This window comes from Xenopus laevis, chromosome 5S (genome assembly GCF_017654675.1).
Source record: "Xenopus laevis strain J_2021 chromosome 5S, Xenopus_laevis_v10.1, whole genome shotgun sequence".
NCBI lineage: Eukaryota > Metazoa > Chordata > Amphibia > Anura > Pipidae > Xenopus > Xenopus laevis.
Genome location: NC_054380.1, coordinates 50,855,429 through 50,876,300, shown reverse-complemented (window position 1 = coordinate 50,876,300; position 20,872 = coordinate 50,855,429). Strand labels below are relative to the sequence as shown.

Genomic DNA, 20,872 nt, shown 5'->3' with positions numbered 1-20,872 from the left:
GACCCCCTAACAGTATGAAGACCCTAGAAACCCATATATTTTCCAAAAGTACACATTCAGACGGATCTAAAGCAAGTAATTACATCTTTCTACTGCAAACTACCAAACCGCAAAGCAATCCTAAACATAACGCTTTCTATGAAATTTCTGAAAATAGTCACAAAGCAAGCATTTTACCCCATTATATACCCCACATTTTGCAACGTACCAGCAAAAGTCATCCTAAATATGAACGCCAGGGGTGTACTGAACAGTTTGATGCCTGATATGAAAAGATTTACCAAACTAGGTGGCATACAGAGACGCCCAAATGAAAATAGTACATATGAATTTTCACGTATGACACACTGACTGCTACAATACAAGCACCTGGTATGTGCATTATGCACCATAAGACCCCCTAACAGTATGGAGACCCTAGAAAACCATATATTTTCCGAAAGTACACATTCAGACAGATCTAAAGCAAGTAATTACATCTTTCTACTGCAAACTACCAAACCGCAAAGCAATCCTAAACATAACGCTTTTTAAGAAATTTCTGCAAATAGTCACAAAGCAAGCATTTTACCCCATTATATACCCCACATTTTGCAACGTACCAGTAAAAGTCATCCTAAATATGAACGCCAGGGGTGTACTGAACAGTTTGATGCCTGATATGAAAAGATTTACCAAACTAGGTGGCATACAGAGACGCCCAAATGAAAATAGTACATATGAATTTTCACGTATGACACAGTGGGGCTCATTTATTAACGCAGCGCAGCGCTAAAAAGAGCGCAGTGGCCAGACATTTGCCCAGCGCATGCGAGTATTTAATAATGTAGCGCACGATACCTTAACAGTGCGATTTGTGCGCTAATGTAGACACAAGACAGGTGCGACGTGTGAAACTGCGTATCAGCTGTCGCAGTGCTTATAATAAATTGTGCGCACAGGAAGATACCGCAAAGGTAAGGATTAGTTGTGCTCATGTATGAATGCGCTGCTTTAATTAGTTGCGTCACATATTGCGCATATTGCGTTCACTTAGACGCATCTGCATTTGTTTCTGTGCTAATATTTGTTTGGTTGCAAAGGTGTTTAGCCTACCTGATACCCTTAAAGGAACCTTGGTCAATATAAACATGTTGGGTGGAAGGCGTGGTTAATATGCACTTTACAAGGGTTGTTCATCTTGAATATACTAGCGCAGCTGGGCAGGAATGCGCATTTTGAAGAGCGTTACTATTACGCCACGAAGAGGCAGGCGTAAAAATTGTGGTGCTGTTGCCCGGGTGCAGTTTTGCACATATACAGACGCAAATCTGCGACGGCCGCAGTGCAAGCGCATTGTAGCCACGCCCACAGCCACGCCCCTAACAACCACGGCATCGTTTGCGACATAAATGCCCAATCTTTTGCGCAATGCGCATAAACAAAACCATCGCAAAAGCTCTGTGTTATGCGCAATATCACGCAAATATATTAGCGATCACGCTTGTGATGGCGCAGACAACCTTTTGCGTCCACTTATGCGCTGCGCTGCTTTAATAAATGAGCCCCACTGACTGCTACAATACTAGCACCTGGTATGTGCATTATGCACCATAAGACCCCCTAACAGTATGAAGACCCTAGAAACCCATATATTTTCCGAAAGTACACATTCAGACGAATCTAAAGCAAGTAATTACATCTTTCTACTGCAAACTACCAAACCGCAAAGCAATGCTAAACATAACAGTTTTTATGGAATTTCTGAAAATAGTCACAAAGCAAGCATTTTACCCCATTATATACCCCACATTTTGTAACGTACCAGCAAAAGTCATCCTAAATATGAACGCCAGGGGTTTTACCAAACTATTTTGCACACAGAGACCTCCAAATGGTTATATAGCAGACAAAATTTTCATGGTCAAAATGAAGTAACAAAGAACAAAGCGAAATGGTATAAAATCACTAAAATCCAACAAAACCGCAAAAATCAATGCTTTTTTTTTTCCGCCTACTGTAATCAGCAGTCAGAATCAATGGTTGAATATTTTAGCATGGCCAAATAAGTTTTACAGACAGAAACAGGGGAACAACACCATCGCACAGCTGAAAATGTAATAAAATGGCTAAACATGCAATAAAATGGCTAAAAATGCACAAAAATCACCAGAATTGCAGTATAATCACCAAAATAACATACAAAAGGTATTGCGCAGTGCAATTAGCGAATACGCTATTCGCAATGGCAATAAAACAGTTTTTTCAGGCAAAAAAAAACAGACGATGCGATAAAAACAAAAAAACAAAGACACAACATAGTGTAAGTGTGTATGTGTGTGTACAACTGACCAATTGCATGTTGTGTGCGTGTGCAAGCGTGTGGGGGTGCTGTGAATGTGTGTGACCCCCCTGATCCCCCAAAAATGTATGTGATTGTGTGTAAGTGTGAATGTAAGTGTGTAATGGGAAAATAAGTGTGTGTTTGTGTGTTTGTGTGTGTTTGTGTGTGTTTGTGTGTGTGGATGGGCACTAACCTGGGAGTAGTAGGGTCCAGATCGTCCAGGAGAGCTGCAGGCAGAGCTGGCACCGTCCTCTTCTGATGATCCGGTAAAAGGGGCGTAGCTTAGCGGCCAGGAAGTGCAGGCAGCAGCATAGCACGTCCATTCCACGTGCTGCTGCTGCCTTTGGGGCCCCTGGGCTATAGAGCCTCAGGGGCCACTCATTCCCTGCCTAGGCTTGTTGCCTGGGGGCTGGGGAATGAGTCTGAACAGAGCGAGCAGCTTTACAAGCCGCTCCTCTGTTCACAGAGTGCAGGCAGCAGCAGAGCACGTAGATTTCACGTGCCTGCTGCTGCCTAGGGGCCCCTGGGCGATCGCGACCCAGGGGCCCCTTGTTCTTCACCTAGGCTCGTTGCCTAGGGGCTGGGGAACCGGTGGATAGCACTTAGAACGGAGCGAGTGACTTTACAAGTCGCTCCTCCGTTCTGAAAGTGCAGGCAGCAGCAGGGCACATATATTGCACGTGCCTGCTGCTGCCTTGGGGCCCCTGGGCGATCGCGCCTCAGGGGCCACTCGTTCCCACCCCCTGCTCGTTGCCTGGGGGCTGGGGAACGAAAAGGAACGGAGCAAGCGGCTTGAAAAGCCGCTCCTCCGTTCCCTAACCCTGAAATGCTGCAGAACGTAGAATCTACGTTCTGTGGCATTTCAAGTGTCATTCCCACAGAACGTAGATTCTACGTGGGGTGGCACTTAAAGGGTTAAATTGTTACTGTTCTCAATTTATTCCCTTCAGGAGTAAACGTAGAAGCACTAAGAATCACCATATGTGGCTTAATATAGTGGTAAAGAAGTTAACAGGAAAGAAGAGAAAGGCATTTAAAAACTACATGTCTGTGGGGACAGAAGCTGCATTTAATGAATATAAACACTATAATAAATGTTGTAAAACAGCAACCGGGAGGCAAAGAAAGGCTCCTTTAAATAATGGTACCAGTATGGTTGTAACAGATACAGAAAAGGCCAACGTGCTAATAAGCTTTAATAAAAATTTATGTAAACAAGGCTCCAGGGCCTTATGGCATACACCCCTGGGTTTTAAGAGAGCTTAGTTCAGTTTTAGCCCATATATCTGATTTTTTTCAGATTCGTTTTCATCTTGTATGGAACCTATGAATTGGTGAAAAACTGATGTCATTTCAATATTTATAGGCCAGTAAGTTTGACATCTGTGGTGGGCAAATTATTTTAAGGATTGTTAATAGATCAAATTTTGTCCCAGTGAATGACATTATGAGCAGCATGGCTTTATGAAGGATAGGTCATGTCAGATAAATCTGATTGCTTTTTATGATGAGATAAGAAAGATGCTGGACAGTGGGGGGGGGCAATAGATGTGATCTAATTGGATTTTGCCAAAGCGTTTGATACTGTGCCCCACAAACGACTGCTTTCTAAACTAAGGTCTGTTGGGCTTAATGGAGTCGTTTGCACATGGATAGGAAACTGGCTACAGGATCGGGTACAGAGGGTGTTTGTTAATGGTACATTCTCTACTTGGAGTAAGGGTCCCCCAGGGCTCGGTATAAGGTCCACTTTTAACTTGTTCATGACTTAGGGGAGGGTGTTGTATGTAATGTAACAGTGTTTGCATATGACACAAAACTATCCAGCCCAATTAATTCCATTCAGGATGTGGCATCCTTGCAACATTATCTTGACAAACTGGCAATCTGGGCAGCTTTGTGGGGCACAGTATCAAACGCTTTGGCAAAATCCAATTAGATCCAATTAGATCACATCTATTGCCCCCCCCACTGTCCAGCATCTTACTTACCTCATCATAACATTTTGAATGTGATCCCTTAACAAGCCTTCAAATAATTTGCCCACCACAGATGTCAAGTTTACAGGCCTATAATTGCCTGGCTGAGATCGTAATCCCTTTTTAAATATTGGAATATGTCATCTTTTCTCCAATCCATAGGCACCATACCAGATGGAAGTGAATCTGAGAAAATCAGAAATAGGGGCTGGTCTAAAACTGAACTAAGCTCTCTTAGAACCCAGAGGTGTATGACATCAGGCCCTGGAGCCTTGTTTACATTAATTTTTATTAAAGCTTTATGAATCATATCCTGAGTCTCCTGACCAAAGCACTGGTCTCATGTTAAATTATAATTTAAAACACACAATTATTAAAACATAGGTCCAGGCAAGTGAGGTGAATTGTTCATAACCCCCTCTTATTAATGTTTTTAGTAAATTTGACCAGATTGATTGCATTCCCATTGTACTTTACAAATGTGCAATGTGTTGATATAACCATTTTTGCATTTAAGCTTTATTCTGCAGGAAGTATGCCAATCTACCATGTGATTGCAGCACACCTGCTCACTTTAATAGTGATATTGTGCATTTAAAAAGTGGATGTTGGAGATCTCATATGAAAGCTACAGCAAGGGTCAGTCTTTGAAACCAGTGCCTTTGCCAGGGGGTTTTTGCTAGGAAATACAACCATGTGGAGGGTGGTAGCCTATGAAAAGTAGGACAAAATGTGGGATGGTAGTGTGGCAGTTACATGATAACAACCTTGTAACTAAAAACCTTGTTTCTGAAAATGTACGCACTTGCACAGGCTAAAAATTAAAAATAAAAACATGAGGCCAGAGAATGACAGGACTATGATGACGCATTGAATGCATGTGACATGAATAATTGTGCAGAGTTTCAATATGGTCCTGTCAGTGAAGGCACAATAGAAAAGAATGGGAGTCACCATACAGGAAAGGATGAGTAAGCTGAAATTTATATAATAAAAACATTTCACTGCCTACTTTAAAATATGATACTAGTAATATTCATAAAGAAATGTCATGACTTGTCATGGAACTCATTTATAGTAATATAAAAAATGATGTAGCATGCTATTCTCCCCTCATTTTTTTTTTATTGCCATTTTTTTTAGGGAATACTGCAGATTTTTTGGAGACAGTGGACTGACTGTAAAGGCATTTTTTACAAAGGCGGCGCCATTTGGTGTTCTTTGGACACTAACAAATTATCTTTATTTACTCGCTATAAAAAAAATAAGCACAACTGATGTTTCTGCCTTGTTCTGCTGCAATAAAGCCTTTGTATTTTTACTTTCCTGGATTATCCTGCAGGACAAGTTTATGGGTGTTAGGGTAAGTCAAAAGTATTGTATTATATGTTTGTATGTATTTAACCTAATTTATCTGTACAGGTATAGGATCCCTTATCCTGAAACCCGATATCCAGAATGATCCCATAGACTCCATTTTATCTAAATAATCCAAATTTTTAAAAATGGTTTCCTTTTTCTCTGTAATAATAAAACAGTAGCTTGTACTTGATCCCAACTAAGATAAAATGAATCCTTTTGGAAGCAAAACCAGACTATTGTGTTTATTTAATGTTTAAATGAATTTCTAGTAGACTTAAGGCATGAAGACCCAAATTACGGAAAGATCCGTTATCCGAAAAACCCCCAGGTCCCGAGAATTCTCGATAACAGGTCCCATTCCTGTACTAAGAATAATTTGACATTTTTTAAAAATAATTTCTTTATTTGCATTTTCAGAGTAGAAATGAAACAGTGCAGTGTTATTATACACTGGAAACAATTAACTGTAAAGGTATTCATACAATTCAATTAAACAATAAAAATATGAACAAAATTAGAAAAAAATGTGTGTGTGCGTGTGTATATATATGTATATATGTGTATATATATATATATATATGTGTGTGTGTATATATATATGTATATATGTGTATATATGTGTGTATATATGTGTGTATATATATATATATATATATATATATATATATATATATATATACATAGTGAACAGGAAGAGAAAGGGTAGGGTGAGTCAGAAGAGGAGCACAGGGCTACTTACGTCTGAGCCCAGGGCTGCCTTAAGGGTGGGAATAGTAGTGCTCGGGGATCTCCCCGAGTAATTGGAAGACCTCATTGCTCTAGCTCTCAAGGTAGACACACGGCTCAGGGAGCACCAAGCTTATAAGGAGTGTGGCAGGAAATTCCAGCCTGTATTGGCACCTGCCTGTTCTTCCTTCATAACCGTCATAGGAACCTATGCAGATTGGGAGGGTGCAGCTCTCAGAGCAAGAGAAACTCATGAGATGCTTGGCTGGTCTGTGTTTATACTGCGGTGGCCAAGCTCATTTTGCCAAAACTTGTCCCTTGGAGCCAGGAAGATCTCCACATCTAGGTAAGATTGGGGAGTCTTATCTAGGAGGCATTGAACCTGCACCCGAGGGAACTTTAACCGGTTTCTACTGCCATTACAGATTCATCTAGCCTTTAAAGGACCAGTAATACCATTTTTTATTTTTAGAAAAAAAAATGTATATACATTACTTACCTCCAATATGCTGATCTTTCCTGCTGTTTGGGTAAGACATCAGAAAAAACTAAAACCGGCACTGTCGGTTTGTGATGTCACTTCCGGTTTGGTGACAGTCTTTAGCCCCCAGTGTTGTACTCCACACAGCCCTCATTGGTTTCATCTCTTTCTCCCACCATTTCTATCTTCTCTTGCTGTTCTGTTCGATTCCCTGCCTCCCCCTGCATTTCTCCTGATGATAGGCCATTAACTAATAAAATCATTTCTGAGACAACTGGTGAATTACCTCTGACAGTTGGAACTCTGCATAAAGAAAGACTGTCATTCCTAATTATCAACTGTCCTTCTGCTCCTGGGCTTACCCTGGCTTAAGCTGTACAATACCTCAATTGACTGGGCAGCCAATCAAATCTCTCAGAGTCCTTTCTCTCAAAAGAATTGTTTACCTGTTAACTTTATACACCGGGTGTCAGTTCTGCTGACATTCAGTCCCTGCCAGCTGTTTACTTCTCTGATGTTTTCATCGGCCTTTGGAACTCCCCTGTCATCTTCAAAGAATTTGCGAATGACATCTTTTTATCGGATTCTCAAATTCTTACCGGCAATTCAGTAAAGGGTTCTCCTCCCGAATAGCCCCTATCCCGGCCCTCATCCGGAAGGGAGGAAAGCCTAATGTATGGTCCTCTCATGCGCTGGAAGCCTTCCAATCCCTGAATGAATTATTTGCTTCTGCCCCTGTTCTTCGACATCCAGATCTTCAGCAACCATTCTTCATCGAAATAGATGCTTCGGATGTTAGGGCTCCCGAAGACACATTGCGGATGGGAAGTTACACCCTTTTGCTTATTATTGCTTATTATCCCCTGATTAACATAATTACGATATTGGGAATCCTGAATTACTGGCAGTGAAACTTGCTCTCATGGTTTGACTTTGTCCTGACCTATTGCCCTGGTTCCAAGAATCAGAAGGCCAAGTAGGCCCGGTCAACCCAGTACTAAGAAAAGCTAGAGTTAATAAGTCTTCTCGTCTGGTGGCCAACCGCACGGAAGGACGTCAAAGACTTTGTCGCAGCTTGCACTTTTCCTTCCCGTCCTTGGACTCACTTAGCCATGGACTTTATTGTTAAGTTGAAACCATCAAAGGGAAAAACTGTTATTTGGGTAGTTATTGACTGCTTCAGTAAGATAGCACACTTCCTACCTCTTTGGAATACTTCCCATCTACATGACTTCCCAGCAGAGATTGTTTCAGACAGAGGCTCCCAGTTTGTGTCCAAGTTCTTCCAGTGTAAAGATCTGGGTACTGCTCTTAAATTTTCCTCTGCTTACCAACCTCAATCCAATGGAGCTGCTGAGAGAGTAAATCAAGTGCTGGAACAGTTCCTGAGAAGTCACGTATCCCTCTGTCAGGATGACTGGTCTGATCTACTCCCCTGGGTGGAATTCGCTCATAACAATGCTACTCATGCTTCCACTAGTAGGTTGCCCTTCCTGACAGTGTATGGACAACATTATCTAGCCTTCCCTCAAGATTTACTCCTGTTGGCTGTCCCAGCTGCCGATGATCATATGTTGGCCATTTGGTCTGCCACCAAGACAAATTTTGAGAAAAGTGCTTTGTCCTACAAGAACTATGCTGAAATCTTTTCCCCAGTATAAAGTAGGGGAAAAGGTTCGGCTTTCAACAAGAAACATCAATATTAAAATTCCTAACCCCAAGTTGGGTCTAAAATTCATTGGTCCTTTTCACGTTATGGAGATTATCAACCCTGTGTCTGTCAGACTTCAACTTCCCCCTGAGATGCAAATCCCCAAAGTTTTTCATGTGTCCTTGGTGAAACCGACTATTGTTAATTGCTCCTCCTTCTTCTGTCACCAACAAGAATATGAAGTGGAAAGATCTTGGACTCATACCTTCAATTTCTGCTACATTGATTTTGGTCCAGTGGTTTTGGTCCAGAGGAATGTTCCTGGATAAAACACTCTGATGTCCATGCTCCCCGTTTGGTACGGGAATTTTACAAACAGTTTCTTCATAAGCCGGGACATGATGGTCCAGTGGTTCCCCCTGGGGGAGGGGATACTATAAGGAGTGCTCCATTGCGGAGCGCTCCAATTTGTAGGCAAGATGGCAGCGCCCAGCCCCGTGCAGTGACGTCATTTCGCCACGTCGTACGTGTGAAGTCATTGTGCCACAAATGGCGCTAAAATTCTAAATAAAGAGATGCCAATGTCTCAGGTTCAATGCCCGATTATAGGATTCTACTACTGTTCGTGGGTGCTTCTAAATTTGTATTAGCTTGATTATTGGACTTTTGACCCTTCGAATAGACTCTGACAATGATGCCTATTGAACTCTTGCCTGTATCCTGACTACGCTTTCTCTTTAACCCTTTGGCTATCGTGAACTCGACTTTCAGCCGAGTGCTTCTTCCTTGGTCCGACTCTTCCACTACAGGAGCCGTAAGATTCTGACAGAAACATTGTGAAATCTCCAAATCTCTTCTGTGTTCCTGAAAAAATGGCCTTTAGCTCCAGCACTCAACCAACATTATGAGATTGTTATCCATTTATCGATTTAATAGTAGTAAATTAGCTTCACAGGAGGGCAAAAATCTCCTGTCTGTCAAGTACTAGGCTTGTCAATCTTTTATTTATCAATATCCAACGGAGCTTATTTTTATGTGTTGTATGTGTAACAGAAGGGACACCTATCATTCATTTAGCTGCTGTAAATATATATGTGAGGGCCCTTGTGTATCTACTGATGTTGTGAATTATTTTGCTCAATAGGACCTCTTCTGGATCTCTCCAAAGTTTCAGACCTGAACTGTATTACATTTGGAAATTGCCACCATGTTTACATACAGTAACAGTACTCTTGCCTTTGCAACTTCTAAAACAGTGTGGCTTTTACATAGTATGTATTGTATGTAATCTGGCAGGCACAATGTACCAGTTTAGGAGCACCTTATAGGATACTTCTAAAAGGGACATATAGATGGAACAGTGAGATTCACACTTCAGATGCCATTCAAGTGTGCCATATATATTTGCTTATTATCTAACATTTACTTTCTCTGAAGTAGAAACATATAAGATAATATTAAAAAATTAAGACACAAGTAAGAAGGTAAGCTGTACCCCATGGCACTCTGCAGCATTTTTATACAATATATCAGTATTGCACCCTTTCATAGTGCATGATCTGTCTTGCCAGAACATTGACTATATTCTCACCTGGCAAGAAATCTTTTTTTGAAGAAGCAGGTGTTTTGCTATACAATGTAGTAACCACATTAGCCTAAAACTGCAGAATTAAAGGACTAAAAACTGTTCAGTAAGTTGGATCATATATAGGGTGTTCACTTTTACACTTTGACAAGTGCAATAAAACCCTTAATCAATCAGTCAAACATGAGATAAGATACCAACTTTGTGATGCAAATATATACATTTCTTACAAACTATTGTGTATTATCAAAGGTGACTACCAAAAAATTGCTGTGATATCTTTGATTGATAATTTTAAAATGTACTATGGTGCCAAATGGGAATCTGTCTACTCAATACATAATTTCACTTATTTATCTCACTATTATGTAATGTTTCTGGTAAATGCCTTGCACAAAAAGAAAGAAATCACTAGCAAGCAGTCTAATCCAGACTGTAGTATTGACTAGTTGCTAGAAACACCCATATGACAGAGCATGGTCTAACAGTTAACCAACTGCTAGAAATGACCTACAGCCATTATTTTCAAACAAAAATGCAGCACAACAATATCAGGCTGTGTTAACATATGTAATTCAATGTTACAAAAAAATACAGTGTCCTCCTTGTCCAAAATATGTAAGATGTGTGCAAAATCAAGGTCCCACATTGTATCCTACAATTCCTATACTTCCATTAGGTGTACTAAATATTTTGATGCATTTAAAATCAGTAACCCTCGGCAGCAGTATGAATCTAATGTACAATATTGTACCATAAAAAAAGTATTATGGTCAGCCTTTCCATCAATGCCACCTTAGGCTAATCTGTGCCAATCTTCCAGTAAATTTATGTTGCAGCTACTTTACTTTTCACATAGGAGTAATCCTACAGTAGGTCTGAGTCTTTGTGGACTTAAAGTAGATACAGGCCCAAAAGGATTTTTTTAAATAATATATAATAATATAATATATTATATAATATATATGTTTTTTATTCCCAGAATAATGCACATGATACTGGACAATCCATTGTTAATAGAAGGGGCTTTTCAAGAAAGTAAAAGTATGCAATCCTGACTTTGTGGATACTTTGTTAAAAAAAAAGATCTGGTGTCTCAAAATGAACATAATTTACTCTGCTAAAAAAAGCAGTACACGTTCTTCTTTAATCAGATGCTGAGACAAGTAAGCTTGTGACAAAGTTTTGTGGGAATATCTTTTTGATCGATTTGGTTTTGGTTTTAAGGTTTTTTTTTGTCACTCTCAAAGTGATACTGACATTGAAAAACTACTCTTTGGGAATATTAATGTACTTTAAAAGTTACATATAGGCCATGTTGATAATTTTTCACTGATAGGTCTGCTTTTGTAATTAATTGTTACTTGAAGTTCCTAAACCTGACTGTTTTGTTAACCTGACTGTCTCTTCTCAACCTGTCAGTTAGAGTTTCTAATGAGAACAAATATGGCAGCCATCTCATAGAGGAACAGAGCGGTAAGATAGATTATGTAAAGGCAGAAGGTAAAGTTTTTGGTACTGTGTTAGTCAGTTGAAAAAGTTATAGAGTAGAACTTTTGTTATGAAGCATAATAAAATTGGTGTAAAGGTGATACCTTTATTGGCTAACTAAGATGAAAATCACAGCAAGCTTTCATAACGTTTCAGTTCCTTCTTCAAAGCTGATTACAACAAAGCTATGTTGGGACTGACATATTGTAGCAGAGTGAGGTGCTACTGACTGACCAGCTGGGTCTGATTAGCCTCAGGTGGCTTAGTGCTCCTTAAAACCCAGGATGTTCAGTCTCTCAGGATCTCTGACTGGGAGAGACACACAGCATATCTGGGATCTTGACACAAAGGATCCTATGTGCCTGTGCACACACAGGTCTGTAATTCCACTGCCTTTTTGTTGTTATTGAACTAATACTGCTGCCAAAAGATATTTGCTGGTCGGAAAGGAAACTGCCTTTATTTTGCATCTGTGGCAGCTGGCTAGAATAAAAGCCATTTTTCTTTAAGAAACTTTTGCTGTCCTGACATTTACTCTGTGGGAACCTGTGATATGGTGTCAGAAGTGGGATATTAATCCACAGAGTGCCCTTAGGGCTAGAGAGCAAAAATGTAAGTTTTTTTGCAACATTTGATGCAGCAACAGGATTGGCAAATCCAACAACAGGAGTGGCAGATCCAACAACAGGACCGAGCAACTGATCTGGCAATTACAAACAGCAGGAGCAATTGTTGCAACTCCTGGACAGACAGTCCAGTTCGGAGACAACACCAACACCTAGACCTTTCCTGTTAAAAATGAGACAGTCTGATGATCCAGAGACATTTCTCATGACTTTTGAAAGGGTAGTCAGTGTCTAAAAATGGCCTGAGGACCAGTGGGCAATTTTACTGGCTCCACTTATTACTTGCGCTGCTTATGGACTTTTGCACCAGGTGGATCCAGCCTGCAGGAAAGACTATAGATCAGGTAATAGAGACTGTTGTTCTGGAACAGTTTCTGCTTGTCATGTCTGTTGAGGCACAATGGTGGATCCAAAGACACCAAACTATTACCCTCCTGCTAGCTGTACAACTAGTGGAAAATTACCTATTGACAGAAGAGGAACTTGGTCCGGGCAAAGGCATCCACAAAGCCAGCATCCACCCTCCAGCAACAGCTGTTCCAGCAAGGTGCTGCACAGTCTCCCAGACAGCCAGGGGATTTCTGTGTGTTAAAGGGACAGGGGTCAATGCGAGCAAGTAAATCTCAGAGCAATCGGCTCCGCACCAGGAAGGAATTTCCTGCAAAGCTTGTGCAACCATGGCACGTATTGCCAAGTATTGCCAGAGGAGTTTACTGTTCCTACGTTTGACTCTGCTATTGTTTCCCCTCCATGTGATGGTTCTGATATGGACTGCACATTTGCCAAAACTACATCCACAGCAGCCCTCAAGGAAAGTCAGTGTGTCCTTGCGGTAAGGGTGGAGGTCTATAGGAAACGGGTTACTGGGATGATTGATTCAGGATCCGGGACCACTCTCATGCTGAAAGAGTTAATTTCCCCAGAGCTCATTAACTACACAGTTGTTTATAGTATTATATAGTGTATCCATGGGGAGGTAAAAAAAGTATCCTAGAGCCAGGTTAGTGGCTAGCAAATTTTCCTTCGTGTGGCTGTTGCACACTGGCTGCCTACTCTTGTGTTGCTGGGAAGGGACTTGCCTCAGTATCAAGCTAGAGTAATTGCAGCCGGAGAACAATACACTGTATTTTGTCTTTTAAAAAGCCCTATACAAGGTCGCCCCTTATCACCACTTTTCTTTAATATTTCCATGTAAATGCTCATTATATATTAAAATATTGCTGATCTATTCCAAAGAATTAAAAAAGGTAAAGACACTGAAAACATTGGCTTTTGTCAATGACCTTCTTCTTTTTATTAAAAATCCCATGTATTCAAATGGAGTGTATTCAAATTTTTATTGAAATATTTCTAGATATTTAGGGGCAGATTTATCAAGGGTCGAAGTGAATTCGAGGGAATTTTTGAAGTAAAAAAATTCGAAATTCGAAGTAAGTTTTTGGATACTTCGACCATCAAATAGGGTACTTCGACTTCGAATGCAATTCGAACTAAAATACTTTGAATATTCGACCATTCGATAATCAAAGTACTGTCTCTCAAAGTACTTCGACTTCAATACTTTGCTAAATTAAACCTGCCGAAGTGCTATGTTAGCCTATGGGGACCTTCTAGAGCATTTTTCTAAAATAAAAAGTAAAATCGTTCGATCGTACGTTAAAATCGTTTCAATCGTTTGATTCGAAGTATTTAATCGTTCGATCGAAAGATTTTACGTTGACCGCAGAATACACAAATTCGATGAAAAAAGATCTAATTCGATATTCGAATTCAAAGTATTTTAATTCGATGGTCGAATTTCAAAGTATTTTTTACTTCGAAATTCGACCCTTGATAAATCTGCCCCTTAATCTTAGCCAAACAGAAATTCTAAATATCGTTTATACAATTCTTAAGACTTGGCTTAAGCAAGACAAAATAAAACCCATCATTAGGTGGACTGAAATATGTAGCTATAATACAATCAAAAGTAATCAAGACCTTTGCCCAGATAAATAATGGTACATCAATCCTCACATAGACATACCCCCAGTGTAATCACAAAAAATTGTAGTGGAATTTTATGGTCCCAAGGACTTGTTTGTATGACACCATCATGTTTATAAAATATGGCACATGGGGGTTATTTATCAAAATGCTAATTTTTCTGATTTTTTAAATAAAAACATCCGACCATGCTAGAATCCACGATTTGCTCTTATTTATAAAAAATAATTCGTTTTTGACACCTGAAAACCATAAAAATTTGTTTTTTGCGGAAAAACCAGCATCAAACCCTCCAAAAAAAAATCAAAACAGAAAAAATCTCATCTTAATAAATAACCCCCTAAATAATTGGGTCACTACAGTTCAGTTTCTATGGAGTGGAGCTGCTCAGATTTGCAATGATTAATAATAAAATCAGAATTTCTAAGGTCCCATCACTTTTAACTGTATGCTTATGTTTGCTGTGCTCCTCTCATATTTGATCACTACTTCCAGAGCACATGCTACATGCAGGCCAGGTAAATTTCAGCAAGCATTAACTTCAATACATACAGTCATAATAAGGTAGTGATGTCATATACATTATACACATGTTTGTAATATATATTATATTTTATATATTTAAAAACATTTACACAAATATGTTTAATGTCATCTAGATAAATGGTTGGATGGCTTTTCAGCAAGTGAGGAAATATAGTGTTATTGAAAATAGCAAGTTGCCAGTCAGAAAGGAATTTTTTTACCCCTCTGATGCAAATTAGAGAGGCTGCAGAACTAGCAGTTAGGCAGTATATATAATGATAAAATGTTGAACATAAACTGTTTTGAAACATTAATGGTGCATTTTGTGGTAAAATAAATACATATTAATGTTACTACATATTACTTAAGCAATCATTTGTAAATGTTTACCCCATAAATAAAGTATCAATTTTTCATTTCAAGAAAATGATGGGTAGGCTAATTTTATGTGGTCCTCACCATAACTGGGCAGCTGTTTTAAGTCCTTGGGTTTGTCACATCGAAGCATCCAAGTAGGCAGATATGAAGTGATGAAAATGGACTTCAAAGTAGCGAAGTAGCAAATCAACAATATTAAGATTTGGTCAATGCACTGCAAAAGATCTGACTGTATCTGAACTCTAGTTTGATATGCAAATTTCAAAAAAAAAAATTGACACTTGAAATTTCCCAGAGGTCTAAAGTCATGTTATATTAAGGATTCAGATTTGGTTTAGTCAGGTGTTCAGGATTTGACTAAATTCAAATCCTGCAAAAAAAAAAAAAGCTTGCATTATTGGTATAATGGGTCTTTACCCAATTACCTCTTGCCTTTATAGTATCTTGTAGATGGGGGTGCGTTCTGGGTGATCTGGTCTGTTGGACGATTATTGTGGACTAAGCTTTATTAGTTCTTCTAATTCTTGGAAGTGGGCTTAATGGGTAAGACTTTAGGACTAGGTCAATCATGTCCATATAGCTGGCAATGTAATACCACGAGTCTCAGGGTTTTTTCTTTTTTGTTTGTTTTTGTTTTTTGTTTTTTTGTTTTTTATTTATTTATTATTTATTTTTCGATTTAGCTTATGGTTATTGCTTTTTTGTTATTTTAACTTTCTGAAAAATTGTGTCAAGAGATTGTTAACAAGTGATATGATATTACCTATGCCGTGTGAATTTTGTACTGTATTTTCTTGTTGACACATCAATAAAAATATTGAGAAAGAGAAAAAAAGCTTGCATTTGGCAAAAACCTGAACTGTTTCTGTGAAACTCTTCTCCAAAGTAAGAGGTTTTTGACTCAGTGTTTCCTATTCAAATGAACAAGTGCAACAGTAGGTAATCTTGGACACTAAAACCATCTGAAACAAGATGAGTGTCCCATGTGACATTAGTTAAGGATTTAAGAAACAAAGGATGGATTTTAGGTGTTGCATACCAATTTTTTATTGTTTATAAAGATACCTCAAGTCTCCACCAGCCACCTCAAACTGCAATTACCTGACAGTTAAACCACTGATGCTTTTTATTCATACTCATGCCAACTCTTTTCAGGAGGCACATGAATTAGTCCAACCTAGTTCATTTAGAAGCCTCCAAGTAAAATCCTATAAATTCTCTTGAATTTACTTGCAATAAAGGAAAAGCTCACGGGGTGATGCTGGGGGTGACCAAAATGCACCTGGATTGTTGTACAAAATAAAATAATTTTAACTACTCATCCAAGATTAATGGTTTGGGTGCTCATTTCCACAAAGACGTTTGGTTGGATCCCCTCCTAGCTATGACATTATTGCACTGCACCAGTACCAAGTGGAGAGTGCATTTCTTGTTCTTCTTTTGATTTAAAATACATTTTTCAGTGAGGGGCCTGGGACCTGGAACCCTGGGCCATTATTTGAATGCGTTGAGTGTATTTGGCAATATTATAATTTATACAGAGTTGCAGAGTGTATCATTGCTTTAATGAAATCTGCAATGAGCTTTTACAGTCTAATACTACTTGTCTTTCTTTATTTCCACTTTAGATTGTAGCTGCTATTTTTGCTATTGCAGGAATTGTGATGATGACTTACTCAGATGGATTTCACAGTCATTCAGTCATAGGCATTGCATTGGTGGTTGGATCTGCAACTATGTCTGCACTTTACAAGGTACCTTGTATACTGGAATAATAAAAAATATATTAGGGATGACTCCTCAATAGTAATAGGTGAATCTGACCTGTTTTGAAGGCTTCAGAAGGTTGGGTAAGCCAATCAGAGGCAGACATTAGAAGAGTACAGAACAGACCACCACCCTGGCAAGTGATACATCTGATGGAGAACTCAGTGTGGATGGGTCAGTGACAGAGCTAGAGAAAGACCCACTGGAGGAGGAGGTCCTGCTGGACCTAGTGAGTGGGGGCAAGATTACAAAAGGAGGGGAGCAAGGAGGCAGCAGTGACAGGGAATGGTGGGACCCCCAAGGAAGAGACGTCAGTGAGCCTGGGTGCTACCATGGTGTCTCAGGCAGTTGTCAGCAATCAGGAAGCTGCTCCCCATGAAAGGCCCAATATATTGTGAAGCATGTACCCCAGGAAAAAAACAAGGAGCAGTGGCAGTTGAGATTACAAAAGGGAGGGGAGCAAGGAGGCAGCAGTGACAGGGGACGGTAGGACCCCCAAGGAAGAGAAGTCAGTGAGCCTGGGTGCTACCAAGGTGTCCCAGGCATTTGTCAGCAATCAGGAAGCTGCTCCCCATGAAAGGCCCAATATATTGTGAAGCCTGTACCCCAGGAAAAAAACCAAGGAGCAGTGGTAGTTGAGGCCAAAAAGGCTGCAGTAAGTCACTGCTGCTGACGAGTTGATAAGATTGACATATGGGTGCTGGATGCTGGAGATCTGGGTTAGTAATTTTCCGCTATTATTACTTGTTACCAATTGAATTATGCATTAACAAAAACAACTTAAATTGTATATGAACAAATCATTCAGATATATTTTATGAAACTCCTCAAATTCTTATAAAAAATTATGTTAGGTATTTATTTGATATGTGATAAGTCAATTTGATATAAACACATTCTGTCTAAAATTTTAGACAGAATGTGTTTATATCAAACAGTGCTCCACTGCTAACTTTTGCAGTGTAAAAAAAAAATACAAGATTCAACTCTGCGAGAAACTCTGCGAGAAAATGTATCATTGGAAAACTCATGGACAAAATGCAATTTGAGATGCAATTCAAATCATAAAAACGTATCTCTCTCAGAGTCCAATGTGTGCTGTTCATCTGAAAGAATTAAAATAGGTCCTGTGGAGGTTCTGTCTTACAATTAGAAAATGGGACCAACTGCTGAGGATTATTTGAGTTAGGAGGGGGACTGTGAGGTAATAAACCACATTGCTCCCTCATGATCTACTATTCACTATAGTTAGCTTCTAAGTGTAGACATTTAAAGGGTTGCTTACAATTGCAAGTGCAGTAGACAAAGTGCAATTTTGTGTGCAATCCCACAGTGCACGTTTTTTCTCAGAAACCCAACATTATTACACTTGCCTGGGGAACTTGCACCTGATGGAGTTACAGGCAATGCATCAAAATTAGTGCAATTGCTTCTAAATGAACTTATTTTAAGTCCAGTTGGAGTAATTTCTGGTGTTTGGCATAAGACTGACGTGTATGCCCAATTCCTTAGATGTGGAGGAAAAGCAGTGGCTTCAAGCATAACTACTGTATATGAAGTGCAAGGAGCACATTTTGACACAAGTGCCTTTAAGAAATGGGATTTTATGCACAACTGACCACAGGGAATTCTGCACAGATGCAACTGTGATAGTGGCTGTAAATGACCCGTTTGTACACGTTAGTCTGCCATTAGTATTGCTTCAATGCATAAACCTTTCTTGAATTCTAACCCTTCACCCTGGTATCCATAAATGCATATCACATGTTATGTCTGGCCCCAAATTATAGATTTTCCAGCTCTGAAACCACAGCTTAGCTACTAGGCTTACAACACTATGAAAAAAAAGTAATTATTACTGTGGTATGCAATTTTGCTATAGTTTTTGGGAGGAGATTTTGGCAATGTGGGGAATGGAACTTGAAACAGGAACAACGTTTCCAATCGACAGAGGCCTCTTAAATTGTGTTTGTAGCTTGGAAATGGGTGAATATGTAACTAACAGTAGGTTTACACACATTACCTGAACTTTTGCTAATCCATAGTAATGATTCCCTGGAGGCTCCGTCACTGTCCTCCACCTTGTATTAACAGTGTATATACGAATTTGGGAATCATGTGCTAAAGGCAGAATAACTGCAATTACATTTTTACTGTGCATCCACACAACATGTTTCGGGCACCAAGACCCTTTTTCAAGGCCCTTTTTCACTTGAAAAAGGGCCTTGGTGCCCGAAACATGTTGTGTGGACGCATAATAAAAATGTAATTGCAGTTATTCTGCCTTTAGTATGTGATTCCCAAATTTGTATAAACACTGTGAATATGTCACTAGCATGTGTTGAAATGTTGACACACATTACAGATACTTTATTTGAAGTACTGCGGGACCACATAAAATGAAAGCTGGGTTGCCAGTGTTGAGTTTAGTGGCATTCACATGCTGCACATACAGTATATACATCCACTTGCACTACCATTACAGGATACTGATAGGTCTATTCCCTTTAGAACATGTTTTTAAAGATACAGTATATTATATATTCTTATATTCCTGGGAGAGTGTCAAAATTTAATCAGTATCCATTTATTTATTTTCTTTTTATGTTTGTTGCAGGTATTGTTTAAACTTATCCTTGGTGGTGCTAGTTTTGGTGAAGCAGCCTTATTTTTATCAGTTTTAGGCATATTTAATGTTCTATTTATCACCTGCATCCCTATAATCCTTTACTTCACAAAAATGGAATACTGGAGTACTTTTGAAAAAATCCCCTGGTGCAGCCTTTGCGGATTCTCTGTTCTTCAACTAAGTGAGTAAAATCTTAAAACATTATTAAATATGTATAAATATATGCTGTCCAGTGCTGTATTTGATATTAAAAAGCAAACACCTACCCCCTCTTAATCACATCCTGGGTTACCCAGCTGTCCCAGGTCTGCAGAGTAACATCTGTGAGGGTTAAATCCAGAGAGTAATATGACTAAATTCAGAATCTCAGGGCAGTCCATTCAGTGCTGAGATAGTATAGGTACCTTAACCACTTCAAAGACCACCAAAAGTTTTTTTGAGAGAACGACCATCCTTGAAACAGGAAGGAAAATACATTTGCCAGTAAGGTCAGGACTCATTGGTTAGAGGGACTAATTTGTGAAACCGAATATGTGACAGAAGTGGCTTTTGAGAGCCAGCCCAGAGAAAATGCCTTGTTTGTATTCTTTATTTAGTAGTAGGGCACCGATTCGACCCTGTTAAGTTAAATCAGTGACCAGTGGTGTACTGGCTTTCCAAATCTATCCCAGCACTAGGGATGGGCGAATTTGACCTGTTTTGTTTTGCCAAAAATTCACCGCTGGCGAAGTGTCGCTGACGCCCATTAAAGTCTATTGGCGTAAAAAAAAATTGGCGCACGACAAAATTGTTTTGACGGGCGTCTTTTTTTTTTTTTGACGCACAACGCCATACAAGTCTATGGGCAGAAGCATCACTAGAGGGGGGCGGGCCCTGGTGCGTGACGCACAGCCGGTCCCGCCCCCTCCGGGCATTTGCCCGCGTTTGTCAGCGGCGCGCGGTCTGCCGGGGGGCCCTGAGGGGGTGCGGGCCCTGGCCCGCTCACACCCCCTGCTCCCCCGGTTGTTCCGCCACTGTCTATGGGTGTCATTTTTGAGGTGAAATAAGGCGAAAAATTTCGCACATCCCTACCCAGCACTGTAATATAAACTGTTATTCCTTCCCTTCTTGGGAAATTCCTTAACCCGACTGTTCTCACAGTAATTTGTGCCTGTTTATCATTTATCTTCTAACCAGTCTCCACATAGAGACAGCTATGTAGCTTACAGTCTTCATCCATAACTGTAGAGATACATAGGCCTACATACATTTGTCATACTATCATGGAGGCTACCATACTTCATAATAATATTTTTATGGTACTCAAAAAACCATTAAAGAAATACTGACATCAGAAAATAACATTCTATTATCTACCATTACA

At 39.6% G+C, this 20,872-nt stretch overlaps 1 protein-coding gene across 3 annotated transcripts in view; it reads left to right on the top strand.

The window, feature by feature from the left end:
* Positions 1 to 20,872, top strand: part of LOC121394211 (putative thiamine transporter SLC35F3) — a 103,766-nt gene that overhangs the window by 18,392 nt on the left and 64,502 nt on the right. For all 3 annotated transcript variants that reach the window (XM_041564541.1, XM_041564540.1, XM_041564539.1), the window contains exons 3-5: positions 5,446 to 5,665; positions 16,742 to 16,867; positions 19,498 to 19,690. In XM_041564541.1, the coding sequence (XP_041420475.1) occupies positions 5,446 to 5,665; positions 16,742 to 16,867; positions 19,498 to 19,690 (539 nt within the window). The remainder of the gene's footprint in view (positions 1 to 5,445; positions 5,666 to 16,741; positions 16,868 to 19,497; positions 19,691 to 20,872) is intronic.